Source organism: Dipteris shenzhenensis, chromosome 26 (genome assembly GCF_047967505.1).
Source record: "Dipteris shenzhenensis isolate YYH24624 ecotype China chromosome 26, Dip_SZ_1.0, whole genome shotgun sequence".
Lineage (NCBI taxonomy): Eukaryota > Viridiplantae > Streptophyta > Polypodiopsida > Gleicheniales > Dipteridaceae > Dipteris > Dipteris shenzhenensis.
Window position 1 is genome coordinate 7110155 of NC_141621.1, and position 12695 is coordinate 7122849.

Here is a 12695-nt window from a genome sequence, read left to right on the forward strand (position 1 = left end):
TTAATCCTTCAATAAAACCTCAACTAACTTATGCATGCAGAAGCCAATCAAATATTTCCACATGGGCAAGCATAAAAAAAATATTTTACCTTTGGAAGGAGAAGAATCTTTCCTATACCCTTCCCACACAGGCCAACAAAAGGGTTCCAAAATTTGAGAGGGAAAATTTTGTGATTTGTTGAGAAAAATGTTATGGAGTGAAGGTGAGAGAATTCTAAAGTTATCGAGTAAAAGTGGTGAGAGAATTGCAATTCTCGAAGTGGAATGTACTTCCAGAGAGAAATCGCTTGGTTTAGGGGTTTAGCTAACACAGTGAGTGATGAGATCGCCACCCCGGAACGTTGATTTTGTGTCTACTTATACGTGTGACAAAAACCTCTGCTGCTGCTCCCTCGGCTATGGCAATGCGTGCTCTCACACGCCTAAGCTACACTTGGTATGCCCATCTCTTCTCCTCCATCCACTTCCTTCACCTCCATCCCAAGCTTGCCTCCCATTGTAGCACATCGCCTCTTCGCTTTCGATCTCAAACTCCCCGGATGCATGCTTGCTTTTTTGATCTCTAGTCGCATTTGGGAGGAACTGTTTCTCACCTTCCTCTTTTGCTGTCCAGCCGTCTACAACGACGGGCACAAGTTGAGCTGGCGCAGGTTTGCTCCCACACTTCAGCATTTTTTGTTGGCTGAGGAATCAGATAAAGCGATTTGAGGGTCTGAAGGTGGGACTAATTACTGCAGGGGAAGCTGCAAATCGTGGTCCGAAGCTTTGCGTCTGGCGTGTCGTCTGAGGAAGGTACCTTTTTGAGTTCGGGGCGCTTCCAACCTTTCCTTTAATACACTTGGGCAGGTTACTAACTTGGATGCAGGCAGCCAAGTTGAATCGAAATTGGCAACGGAGGCGGATCCTGTGCTCTCTTCCGATAATAATGCTGCCAAACTTCCAGAAGCATCAGCGACGCTGAATGCAGCTCAAATTCCAGATGATGAGACAAAATTCGAAGCTTCTGTTAAGGTGCGCCTTTATAAGCCCAACTGCTAGAGGTGCAAATAATAGCGAGTCTCACACGTAAAACCTTTATCACACGGTTGAACACGAATATTTCAGCGGCCTTAGCGTCCACGGGCCTATTGTTTTTGTTAAAATTTTATTTTCGCCCTTTCTTCTCTCATTTTCATTTTAGCCGGATTCTTTCACCAAACCTTCTGGCATCTCTCATTCTCATATAATTCTTGCTCCCAATTCGATGAGCATTCATGCGCTCTTGTTTCTCTTTCAAAAAGGAATAAATACATCTACTACCTAAATGGCAAATCCAAAGCATTCCCAACGTCCTCATCTTTTGAATAGAGCAACACGGGAGAAAGCCCTGCCCTCTTGACGGAACAACCATGGCAAATCCAAAGGCTAACCCATTTTAAGCCATGCTAGCATCAAACCAAAGAATCAAGCCAGACTAGAAGCCACACTTGGATCAAGCCATACTGTTAGAAATCACAACCAAGGGTAGACACACAGCGGAAGACTGATAGAATAGCCCAAGAGTTCACACAGTGGGGTTGAATTGTGAGCTGCCAGAGCCTGCCAGGTGCTGCTAGAGCAAAATTGTCATTTGCCAGGAGCTTCCAGAGCCTGCCAGGGAAAATCTCCATCAACCAAGGCCAGTTCCAGTGCATCCAAGGCTTGCCAGAGGAAATCCCACCTGATCCAGGAGCCTGTTGTTGCAGATTGTGATTTCAGCCAGGGTGTCTCTTCTAGATTGCGATTTCATCTACAAATCTTCCAGGCTTTGCCAGGTGATTGCGTTCAGTTCCATGGCTGTTCCAGGTGTTTTCAGCCTGTCCAGGTTGCTACAGAAGATTGCGATTTTGCTTCCAGCTGTCCAGGCTCTGCAAGGAAACTTGCAATTTGATTTCTGGAGCCTTCCGGGTGTTGCTGCTGATTTTGGTAACTTTCCAAGCGTGGGTGTTCACTTCTAAGCTGCTCTTGGGGCTGTGCCAGGGCAGAATCAGCTTTTTTCTACGGGATCTAGGGTTTTCCAGCCTCGGTGACCTTTCTTCGGTGGATACTGGGTAGAAGAAGGCTTGCTTTTTGCCTGCTTTTGCCGTTCCCTGATTGGTTGCTGGCTAGTTATTGCGTTTGGGATTCTTTCCTCGTGAAGAAAGATTGATTTATGCTATTGGGCAGTGGCTGGAGAGGCTATAGATTGAGGCAACCTATTTGGAAGTGCTTTGTTTATTGATTGCACCAGAGTTTGGATGTTGAAGGTTTTGTCTTGCAGTTGTTCAGCCGTGTCTGGCTGGTTGGGCACTTGGTTGTGCAATTGCAGGCGTGGCACGGACAGTGGATGCTATTGGGGTCTTTGTTGGACGCTTTGGTTGGTTGAGGATATGGGATTGTCTAGTAATTGGATGCCATTTCACTGTTTGGAGTTGAGCAGGGAATTACATGGTGGGCTGGACGGGGAGTCTGCGGGCGTTGGTTTACATGTGGTGCAGCTTCCCAGAGACCTTTGTAATCAGCCGCTTGGCTTCAAATGAATGTTAAATAAATACTACAAGGGGTGCCAACGTTTGGGGCCAATCGGTGTCCTTGTTTCTGAGTAGGAGCGCTCTAGCTCCCCTATGATTTGATCTGTGGTGCATATTTGTTTGTCAATTTACTGTGTATGCTGTAATTAAGTGGATCCTACATTGTTGAGGCTGGTTTTAGTGGTTCCATTGCCAGGATCCACCTAACTTCTTTAAGAGGGGAGCTTGTGGTTGGCTTGGTGCAATTCTAGCAAACTAGGTGAAGAAGATAGCGTACTATTCAGTAAATATGTCTCACAGGGAGAGATCTCTGAGTCTTACTGTAGAGGAAGAGGAAGAGCGGATGTCTCAGTCTTATGATGATGACCAGGGGCAAGAGAGGAGTCCCAGCATGTTGTTGGGCATTAGGATGATCGGACTGATGAGGAGGATTATTCAAGGCCATAGTTACTAGGGAATGTGAACGGCAACGGAACGTCGATCCCCTGCGGAACGGGAAGGCCCAAATCCTAGGGAACGTGAATGGGAAGGGAACGCCACGTCACCATACCCATAAACAAACATACTGCTCTATACATTAGAAAGCTTAAACTTAGAATCCAAAACTCAAAACATTGCAATTGCTCTTGAAATTTGGAGTAAGCCTTAAGGACTCAAGACTTAGGACATAGTTCACGAATAATCATTGATAATAGAATCTAGATTAATCATTCTAGCTTGCCAATGGCATACAAAAGCAAAGTCCATCAGAGACAAGGCACAAACATATGAGATTATCTTGAGTCTTGGAATCTTGAATTTGGATACAAGAAAAGGAGAGTGACACCTCCTACTACTGAGGCTCCTAGAACTTAAAAAACTAGTTGCTACATGCATGATCCACTCAACATTGTCAACATCAATGATCAATCTAAATCTACAGCATTGTGGTTGCTGCCCTCTTCCTCCTCTTCATCATCTCCATCATCTGGATGATCTCCATCTTCTTGGTCATCTCCAACATCATCCATGGATGCACCCACCACAGGAACAATTTGCTGGCCTGTTGCCTTACCATTCTTCTCCTGCCATCCAATGAATTCCTCATGGCTGTACCCAGCATTCATCTTCTGAAGCAAACGTTAGTTTGCATGCACAAACACAAGGTCACTTGCCTTTTGTGTCCCAAGTCTGTTCCTCTTCTTTGATGCAATGTGCCCAAAGCTACTCCACAAGCACTCACAAGGAGAGGAACTTGCTCCTTGACTCAAAATGCGGATAGCCAAGTTGTGCAACAAAGGTGTATCAGCCCCATAATCCTCCCACCATAGAGCAGATCCCACAATATACCTGTCCCTTTGTGCATCCTCAGAGCCACACATTCTATATTTCTTCCTATAAAAAGCCAACTCATCCTTTACTTGCCTTCGTTCTTGTGCATCTGGTACCATTTGCTTCAGTATCTTCTCCCATCCTCGCGTCACCTCCTTATCCAACTCTTGCTTGTTACCTTGAAATTCTGGATCCAACACATAAGCTGCAGCATGCAAGGGTGAATGATAGGAGTTCCACCGCTCCACTGCCAAGTCTACTAATTCTTGCTTCCTGTCAGGATTAGTCACCACCTCCTTCACATTTTCAATCATTTTGTCCAACCCCTCATAAACTTTGCCAATGCATGGCTCATCACTATCCATAAGCCTCATCAAAAGGATGATGGGCTTCACTATTTTCACCATATGATTGACATCCTCCCAATAGGCATCAGATAAGCATAAAGACTTGCATTCCAAGGCATTTGCACTCTCTGTTTCCTTCCACTCCTCCCATTCATTACACACAACAAGTTGCCTTAGAGCATTTTTAACCTCTAGAAGACGCTCCAACATGATGAAGTTGTATGCAAAACGTGTCTCTGAATACTTCAAGAGGTCTTTGGAGGCAAGCTTACGATACACTGCAAGAATGTAGTGGTGTCGTGTGATAAAACCAATAATATCCAAAATCAATTATTGGATGAACCCAAGCAAGCTTCCCTATGTCCTTCAGCAAGTTATTCAAGCAATGTGCCATGCAAGCACTAAAAGTGAGCTTAGGATAACGTGCCTCCAAAATGCGACCTGCTGCCCTGTTGGAATTCTCCCCATCTGCTATGAATTGAATGACATAATCAGCCCCCACTTCATTAATAGATTCACTCCACAAATCAGCCAACCTCTCTGCTGTCTTTCTGCCCTCTGAGTTATCAATGGACTTCAAGAAGCATGACTTACCCCTGCAATATGCAACTATGCCCTGAATAGATCGACTACGTGTATCACTCCATCCATCACCCATCAAGGTAGCACCAAATGTCTTCCATTCCTCTTTAACAAGCTTCAAAGCCTGCTCTATGATGTGCTTCTCTCCTTCTAAAATCTTGGTTCTCAAGGCTTCATAAGATGGCGGTGTGTAAGAGGGACCAAAAGCTGCAATAGCCCTCACCATATCCACAAAATAAGGATTGCGGGCTTGATTCAAGACAATGTCACCACTATAAAAAAAACGCCCCATTGCATCATCTACCTCTGCCTTCCTCCCAGGGTGCCAAGTGGCAGCTAAGGAAACTTGTTTCTTGCCCTTCCCAAGACTGGAAGTAGCAACTGAAATGGAAGGCATTGGTGAGACTGGAATACTTGTAGACACTGCACTTCCAATAGGCATAAAAGCTCGAGCACCATGCTTAGATGCATTTGCCAATGCTTTTAAGCGTAAAAGAACATTTTCTGGCACTAAAGGACATATGCTAATGCCTTTGTTCTGCTCTTCTAACAAGTGAGCTTTCACTCTCATTGAACTGCCAGTCTTTGGCTGGCCACAATAGCGGCATGTCCATTTTCGTGAACCTCCTGCAAGCAACTCCTCGGGATTTAGAAAGTCCACTTCCTTCCACCATGGGGATTGGGCATCAGGGCGTGGAGGAGCCATGAAAATTCAAACTTCAAAGGTGATTGTTGTAACTTGTTTGCTGCTCTCATAGTTCACTATTAAAGCAACAAATTGAAGTCCATGTACATTGCACAATAGGCTAGCTGTGCATAGGCTATAGCGTGGCTAGCTGTGCGTAGGCTGCGCGATGGTAGCGTAGGCTAGCGTAGCTTGATAGGCTATAGCGTTAGCAAGCTGCTAGGCATAGGCTAGGCGTTGCATGCAACCTTGCAGGTCGAAGCAAGCTTGCAAGCAGCGAACGTGCAGAGCATGGAGGTCGACTGCAAGCGGGGAACACAGAGCGGTGAATTGTGCCGATTAGATTAGGATTAGATAATTTGCCCCAAATCGTTACCTGCATGAAGGGAACGGCTTAGGGAACGTTCCCTAGACGTTCCACAAGGGATATTCAGGATTGCCCTTGACTGTTAGGTGTGTCATCGCAGCGACTCCATATCGAGAGCGGGCGAACATAGGGGATATAATGTGGTAGGTGAATCTGGGTGTACCCCGGCGGGATGATGAGACCCTTTGCTGAAATGTGCAAGCAGTGGTCTCGTTAGAAACTGAGCTTCACAGGGAGCTCTGCCTGTGCTAGCCAGGTCTTGAATGTGTGTAGCTGTAGGAGATCCTCTTGGATGATTTGCCCTGGAATGGGACAAATGGAGCATCAATGCTGTACTGAAGGATGGCAGCCTGTCTATATGAAAACCCAATCTCTCAAACCACCCGCATGTGCGCGCATACGAACATCTCTGCCGAAATTCAACCGGCACATGAGCATATGCAAGGCATCCAAAGACACGGAAATGATCCACTGAAGACTTTCTTCCATTCCAGACTTCATAGGGAGTTTTTGTTTTCAAAGCCTTAGTGGGAGACCGATTTAAGATGTAGTTCGCACACATTAGACCTTCAAGCCAGAATTTGTGAGGCATGTGTTTGCTTTTCAGCATACATCTGTCCATCTTCATAAGAGTTCTATTTTTCCTCTCAGCTTTGCCATTTTGCTGAGGGGTCAGCCTCATTGTGAGCTGATGCACAATACCCTTGCCTTTCAGAAAAGCATCAAAATCTGCAGACAAGTATTCCCCACCTCTATCTGTGCGCAATGTCTGTATCTTGAGTCCAGATTCATTTTCAACCATGGCTGAAAAGTGTTTAAACACCATGAACACTTCTGATTTGCGCTTCAGCCCAAAGACCCAAGTGAAATTGGAGTAATCATCAATAAAAGTAACAAAGTAGAGATGACCACCCAATGATGGAGTCCTCATGGGACCACAGACATCACTGTGTATAAGCTGTAATTTTCGGACAGCTTTAACTGAACCATCCTTTTTGAAGGGGAATCTGTGCATCTTGCCTAAAATGCACTCTTTAGAGGCATGTGGAGGAGGTATCTCAAGAGGTGGCAATGCATCAACCATAGAGTGCTTCTGAAGTGTCATCAAGCTGTTGTAATGCATGTGGCCATATCTGGCATGCCATAACTCTGCATTCTGCATGGCAGCAGTAGGAGTAGAAACTGCAAGAGCATGGGCTGCTCTTTTCTCAAAAAGATCAAGCTGAAAAAGCTCATGCAGCAGAGTACCAGTTAATCTCAAGGCATAATCATTTTCTCTGTCTCGGACAGCACAATTGTCATCCTCAAAGATGACCTGAAATCCAGCCCTGTTAAGAGTGGACACTGAAAGGAGATTCTTGGTGATACCAGGCACATACAAGACATCTGAAAGTCTGAAAACTGAGCCATCAATGGCGGTAAGCTCAACTTCTCCTGTACCACGTACTGAATATGACGAGTTGTTGGCACAAGTGACTTTCTTACCAACGGGAGGTGGATGCGAGGAAGTGAAGAGAGACTTCCTAGAAGTGATATGCTTGGAGGCACCGCTGTCAAAATACCAAGTATTCAGTGTTTCATTGACACTGAAAGCTGATGCATCCGTGGAAGGATCATAACTGCAAGTCAAAAAGGCATATGTATCATCATTACAAGTGGCTGTACTATCCCGAGCATATGGAGCAGCCAGCCTAGAATCTGAAATGCAAGATAAAAAGGCATAATCCTGTCCAACAAAGTTGGCTGCAGCATCCCCACTGTCAGATGCATGAGGAGCTGAATCTGAAACAGCCATACCGGAGCTGTTTTTCTTCTCTTTTGTAAGCCTTTTCTTGCATTCTGCAATGTGATGACCTGGCTTTTTGCAATAATGATAAAAACCCTTCTTCTTGGGCTTACTTGCATCATTCTTAGCCTTTTGTGAAGGCTGTCCTGACCCATTGGAAGGCTGATTTACTGATGTCATCAATGTTCAATAATTGCTCTCTGAGATCCTGTAGCTTTGTGAGGTGGACTGACATGGAGTCACCCTCTTCCATATGTGTATTACTTAACTCTCTTTTCAAGAAAGATACCCTTGCATCACTCCGGGCTGCATACATGCTTTCTAAGATATCCCACGCTGCCTTCGAGGTCTTACACAACCGGATATGCGGAATGATAAATCTTTTCACTGAAAGAGAGATGCATGACAACGCTAAGGCATCCCGTGAATCCCATCTCTTTTGTTATGGAGTGGTGGCTACAGCTGCACCAACCACCTGTCCTGCAACTGCACCTTGTGCACGACCTCTTCCACCTCCTTGCTGGGGAGGGGTATTATGTGCCATACCTGCTGGTTGGATCTCATCCCCATTCACATAATCCCATAAATTGCGAGAAATCAGAATATTGCGTACCATAAAACTCCATAGGGAGTAGTTGGTACCATCCAACTTGTCTTCCTGTGAAAGACCACCGAACGGGAAATCATTCTGATTTTGCTGGGCCATATCTGAGAAAGAGATTTTAGCAGATACAAAACTGAATTCCCTTACTGGGAATGAAATGCACAACTCCCAAAAAACACAGCCAAGCACTGGCTGTAAATGCAACTCAGATTTCTGCACTTGCACTGTCAGAAATCTGTCCAAGCATAAAAAATTCTCCAGAATCTGCCAAAAGTGCTGCAAAACACTTCAAGAAAGGCAGTGTGAAATCTCTAAAATTGCTTCTCCAACACAAAAGCCCCCAAAATAGACCTAAAATTGCAACTAGAAAGGGGCAAATTGAACAAAAGCCCCAAATGTTGCAAGAATTGCGCTCTGTCTGCAAAAGCTCCAAATTTCAATGCAAAATTGCAGTGTAATCACAAAATCCTCAAATTTCTACAAGAAATTGTATTGCAAAACTGAAAGCCCCGAATTTTGAGCTTGAAACTCTGAATATGCCAGCAATGTCTGCTTCAGAAGCAATTACAAACCCGAAAATATCCCAAATGTCTGCAAATGACTGCGAAAATAGCACAACAAGCACCAGATCTGCAAAGAATAGCAAAAGAGTTGCAAGAATGCCTGCTCAATGAATCCTGTACGGAATCCGTACACCTGCAGTACGGTTGTATGAAATACAGTGCGGCGGCTGATGCAGGTGTGCAGTACGGAACTTGCAGGTACGGATGTACAGACGAGCAGGTACAACACAGTACGAACGGAGTGGACTGTACGGCAGTATCGTCGAAATGCAGTACGGGTTGAGAAGTACGGTCGTGCAGTACGGAAGCAGCATGTACGAGCAGGTACGGCAGATCTGCAGTACGGACCGAGCCGGACTGAGCGAAATCGTACGAAAATGTACGGATGGCAGAAACAGTACGGCGCAGTACGGATCTGCAGATCGTGGAGCTCGAGCGGATCTGTACGGTCGAATGCAGGTTTGTACGGGCGAGATGCAGTAGAGTACGGACTGGAGTAGCAGGGCCATACGGACCTGTACGGAATGTACGGCACACTAACTGTAGTACAACACTGTACGGGATGACGAGACTGCAGCTACAACCGGAACTGATCGTGGGAAATATACAATCGAAACTGAATTAAAAACTGTCCACAGCTCTCCCTTCTCCAAAGCTCTCCCTCTCTCTGGACAAACACTAGGGCCCAGGACAAAATTGTCGGGCTGGACCCCCCCGAAGGTCTTTATTACTTTCAGAAAAACTGTTACAAAAGTTCAGCAGGAAGCTGTCTCGTAAGTCTCTCCTCTCCTACGTGAAAAGAAATCCTTCTTTACAAGGGCTTCAAACCCCATTCAAATTGGCAACATGCCACTTGTCTACAATCTAGACTAACTCTTATTACAAGCCACTTAGGGCCATTCTGGAGTCTTCCAGGCTCTCGGTCACACGAACCGCTTCCTAGGTGCTTGTCAGGCTCTCATCTCGCTTAGGAAAATAATCCTTCCTAGTACCTGCAACAATTAATTAAAGCGCACCACCATGGTACCCATTAATTGTTAGCGCTTTGCATGCAAATAACACACTGTGGACTAATCCTAGTCACGGTGGGCGTCCCCACTGAACACATGTGCACATCTAAACAAATATATATATAAATAAATATATATATATATTTTCTCTGGTTGACCGAGGTCAACACTCTTGATTATAATTAAAGAGCTTCGACCAAAGGTCAAGGCGCTTTAATTATAGCCAAGTCTCTCCAACCGGAGTTGGCACATCTTGGTTAACCGGGGTTAACCCTCTTGGCGCATGCCAAGTCTTGTTGACCAAAGTCAACATTCTCTGACCGTAGTCAGGTTTACTTGATTGGAGTCAAGTATCTTTGACCGTAGTCAATCCTTTGACCATTAAAAAATAACTCTTTGACCGTAATTAACACATATAACATTCTTTAATTAAGATCAAATAAATGGTCAACTGTACTTTGACTTAGGATATTTACATTGTGGTGACATCCCCTCGGCTTCTATTCAGTTGACCTCAACTGAAAAGCTTCCTTGTAAACATCCAAAAGCTGTGGATGATCGGATAACATGTCTTCGTCCATCCACTTGGCATCTAATGCCGTATAATTCTTGAATTTTACAAGATACCTGTAAAATTCCTTACCCTGAGGGCCTTTACGTACAGTATGGTACACAATTTGCTCTGGCTGAAGGACTTCCTCCAGCTCATCCACTTCTGGTGGATCCTCTGATACTGGTTCTGTAGGCTCTGGTCCTTGAAATTTCTTGAGAAGACTCACATGAAATGCATTGTGAATCCTCCAATGCTCTGGCAATGCTAATCTGTATGCAACCTCATTTATTCTTTCTGTAACCCTGAAAGGGCCATAGTATCTGGGAGATAACTTTGCATACACTTTCTGTTTGCCTTTAAACTTGCGGAGCCTAGCTTTTTCAAACTTTAAAAGTACCCAGTCCCCTTCCTTGAGATCCAACTGTCTCCTATGTTTATCTGCAGCCCTTTTATGTTTCTCTTGAGACCTTTCAATTGCTGTCCGGACTTGGCTGTAAGCTGTCTGGAGGTCTCTTACAAACTGATCAGCGGCAAATATTTCATCTTTAGTCCTCAATATAGGTGGCAAAATCACCTTCCCATATATGACTTCAAAAGGGGCTTTCCCTGTAGAGCTATGTACTGTATTATTGTAAGCAAACTCTACTAACGGTAGGTACTTTTCCCAGTCTGAACTTTGGTCACCCACGTAGCATTTCAGCATATCCAAAATGGTAGAATTTGCTACTTCACTTTGACCATCTGTCTGGGGATGGAAAAAAGAAGGAAAATTCAGATTCGTCCCCATGTTATCAAATAAAGCTCTCCAGAATAGACTGGTCATTCTGGGATCTCGATCACTAACAATGGACTTAGGCATACCATGATGTTTAAAGATCTGTGCCATAAACAACTTAGCCATATGATCTGCCTTTATGGTTTTGCGAACCGGAAGGAAATGAGCTTGCTTGCTGAATCTGTCTATGATAGTCCAAATCCCGTCATTCCCTGACTTTGATCTTGGCAAATCAAAAATAAAGTCCATTGTAATATTTTCCCATGGTGCCTGAGGCACGGGAAGAGGCATAAGTAGGCCAGGTGCCTTCTGTCTATCATACTTCATTTTCTGACACGTAAGGCATTCAGTAACAAACTGATGTATATCTTTCCGCATTCCTGGCCAAAAGAAATACCTCTCTAGTGCTAGAGTTGTTGCTGTAATTCCTCTATGTCCAGCATAGGGAGGTGCATGGCATTCCCCCAAAATCTTTTTCCTCATCTCCTGGGTGATGCATAGGCAATCATCTTTCATTAAATACCCATCTTTCAGGGAATAGTGACTGGTGGATTGCCCTTCTTGCATCTGCTGTAAAATTTCACCAAAATCAGAATCATGAACATATTGTTCCCTCATGCCTTCCAGGTCCTGATGATAAGCAATAGTTACATTATTGACCTGGGGTCTTCGGGACAAGGCATCTGCCACTCTGTTCCGAATTCCTGGAGTATGGACAATCTGAAAATGATACATTGACAGCATGTTTGCCCATTTCATATGCTTCTCTGAAAGCTTGGTCTGAGTCAAAAAGTATTTCAGACTTTGGTGATCTGTTTTGACAGTAAAATCTGCACCCAAAAGATAGTGTTTCCATGTATGGATAGCATGAATTACAGCCAATAACTCTTTCTCATAGATTCCTAAATATCTTTCCGCATCCCGAAGTCGTCTGCTTTCATAGGCTACTACATGGCCATTCTGATGCAATGCAGCCCCAACACATTCTCCACAAGCATCACAATCCACATCAAAAGACTGATACAGATCCGGAACTACCAGAATAGGCTCTGTAGTCAACTTTTCCTTGAGTGTATTGAATGCTTTCTTCTGTGATAATCCCCATGTGAAAGCTGCATTTTTCTTAGTGAGGTCATGTAATGGAGCTGCGATATCAGCAAAATGTCTGATAAATCTTCTGTAGTAAGAACACAAGCCTAAAAAGCTTCGAACTTCATGCACAGTTTTCAGCTCTGGCCATTCTTGAATGGCACGGATCTTCGCTGGATCCATTTGTATCCCATTCTTGGATATTATATGCCCCAGATAATGGATTTCTTCCAAGAAGAACTCACTTTTCTTGCTGTTTGCATAGAGCTGATGATTTCTCAGCTCTTGAAACACTATAGCAAGATGTTCTCTGTGGTCTTCATCTGTCTTAGAAAAAACTAAGATATCATCAAAGAAAGTACCAGTAAAATGCCTGTACTTCCGGAAGATGCGATCCATCATTCTGTTAAATGTGGCTGGAGCATTTGTCAAGCCAAAAGGCATCACTAAGTATTCATACAACCCGAATGTTGTGCGGAATGCTGTCTTATGCAC

At 44.4% G+C, this 12695-nt stretch overlaps 1 protein-coding gene and 1 pseudogene across 1 annotated transcript in view; one reads left to right on the plus strand and one right to left on the minus strand.

The window, feature by feature from the left end:
• Positions 1-205: 205 nt before the first annotated feature.
• The window catches only part of LOC147884597 (uncharacterized), a 186339-nt gene continuing 173849 nt past the window's right edge, over positions 206-12695 (plus strand). The window contains exons 1-4 of the mRNA XM_087397594.1: positions 206-436; positions 614-650; positions 738-792; positions 866-1011. Of these exons, the coding sequence (XP_087253720.1) occupies positions 399-436; positions 614-650; positions 738-792; positions 866-1011 (276 nt within the window). The 5' untranslated portion in view covers positions 206-398. The remainder of the gene's footprint in view (positions 437-613; positions 651-737; positions 793-865; positions 1012-12695) is intronic.
• LOC147884598 (uncharacterized) lies at positions 2979-5474 on the minus strand (annotated as a pseudogene).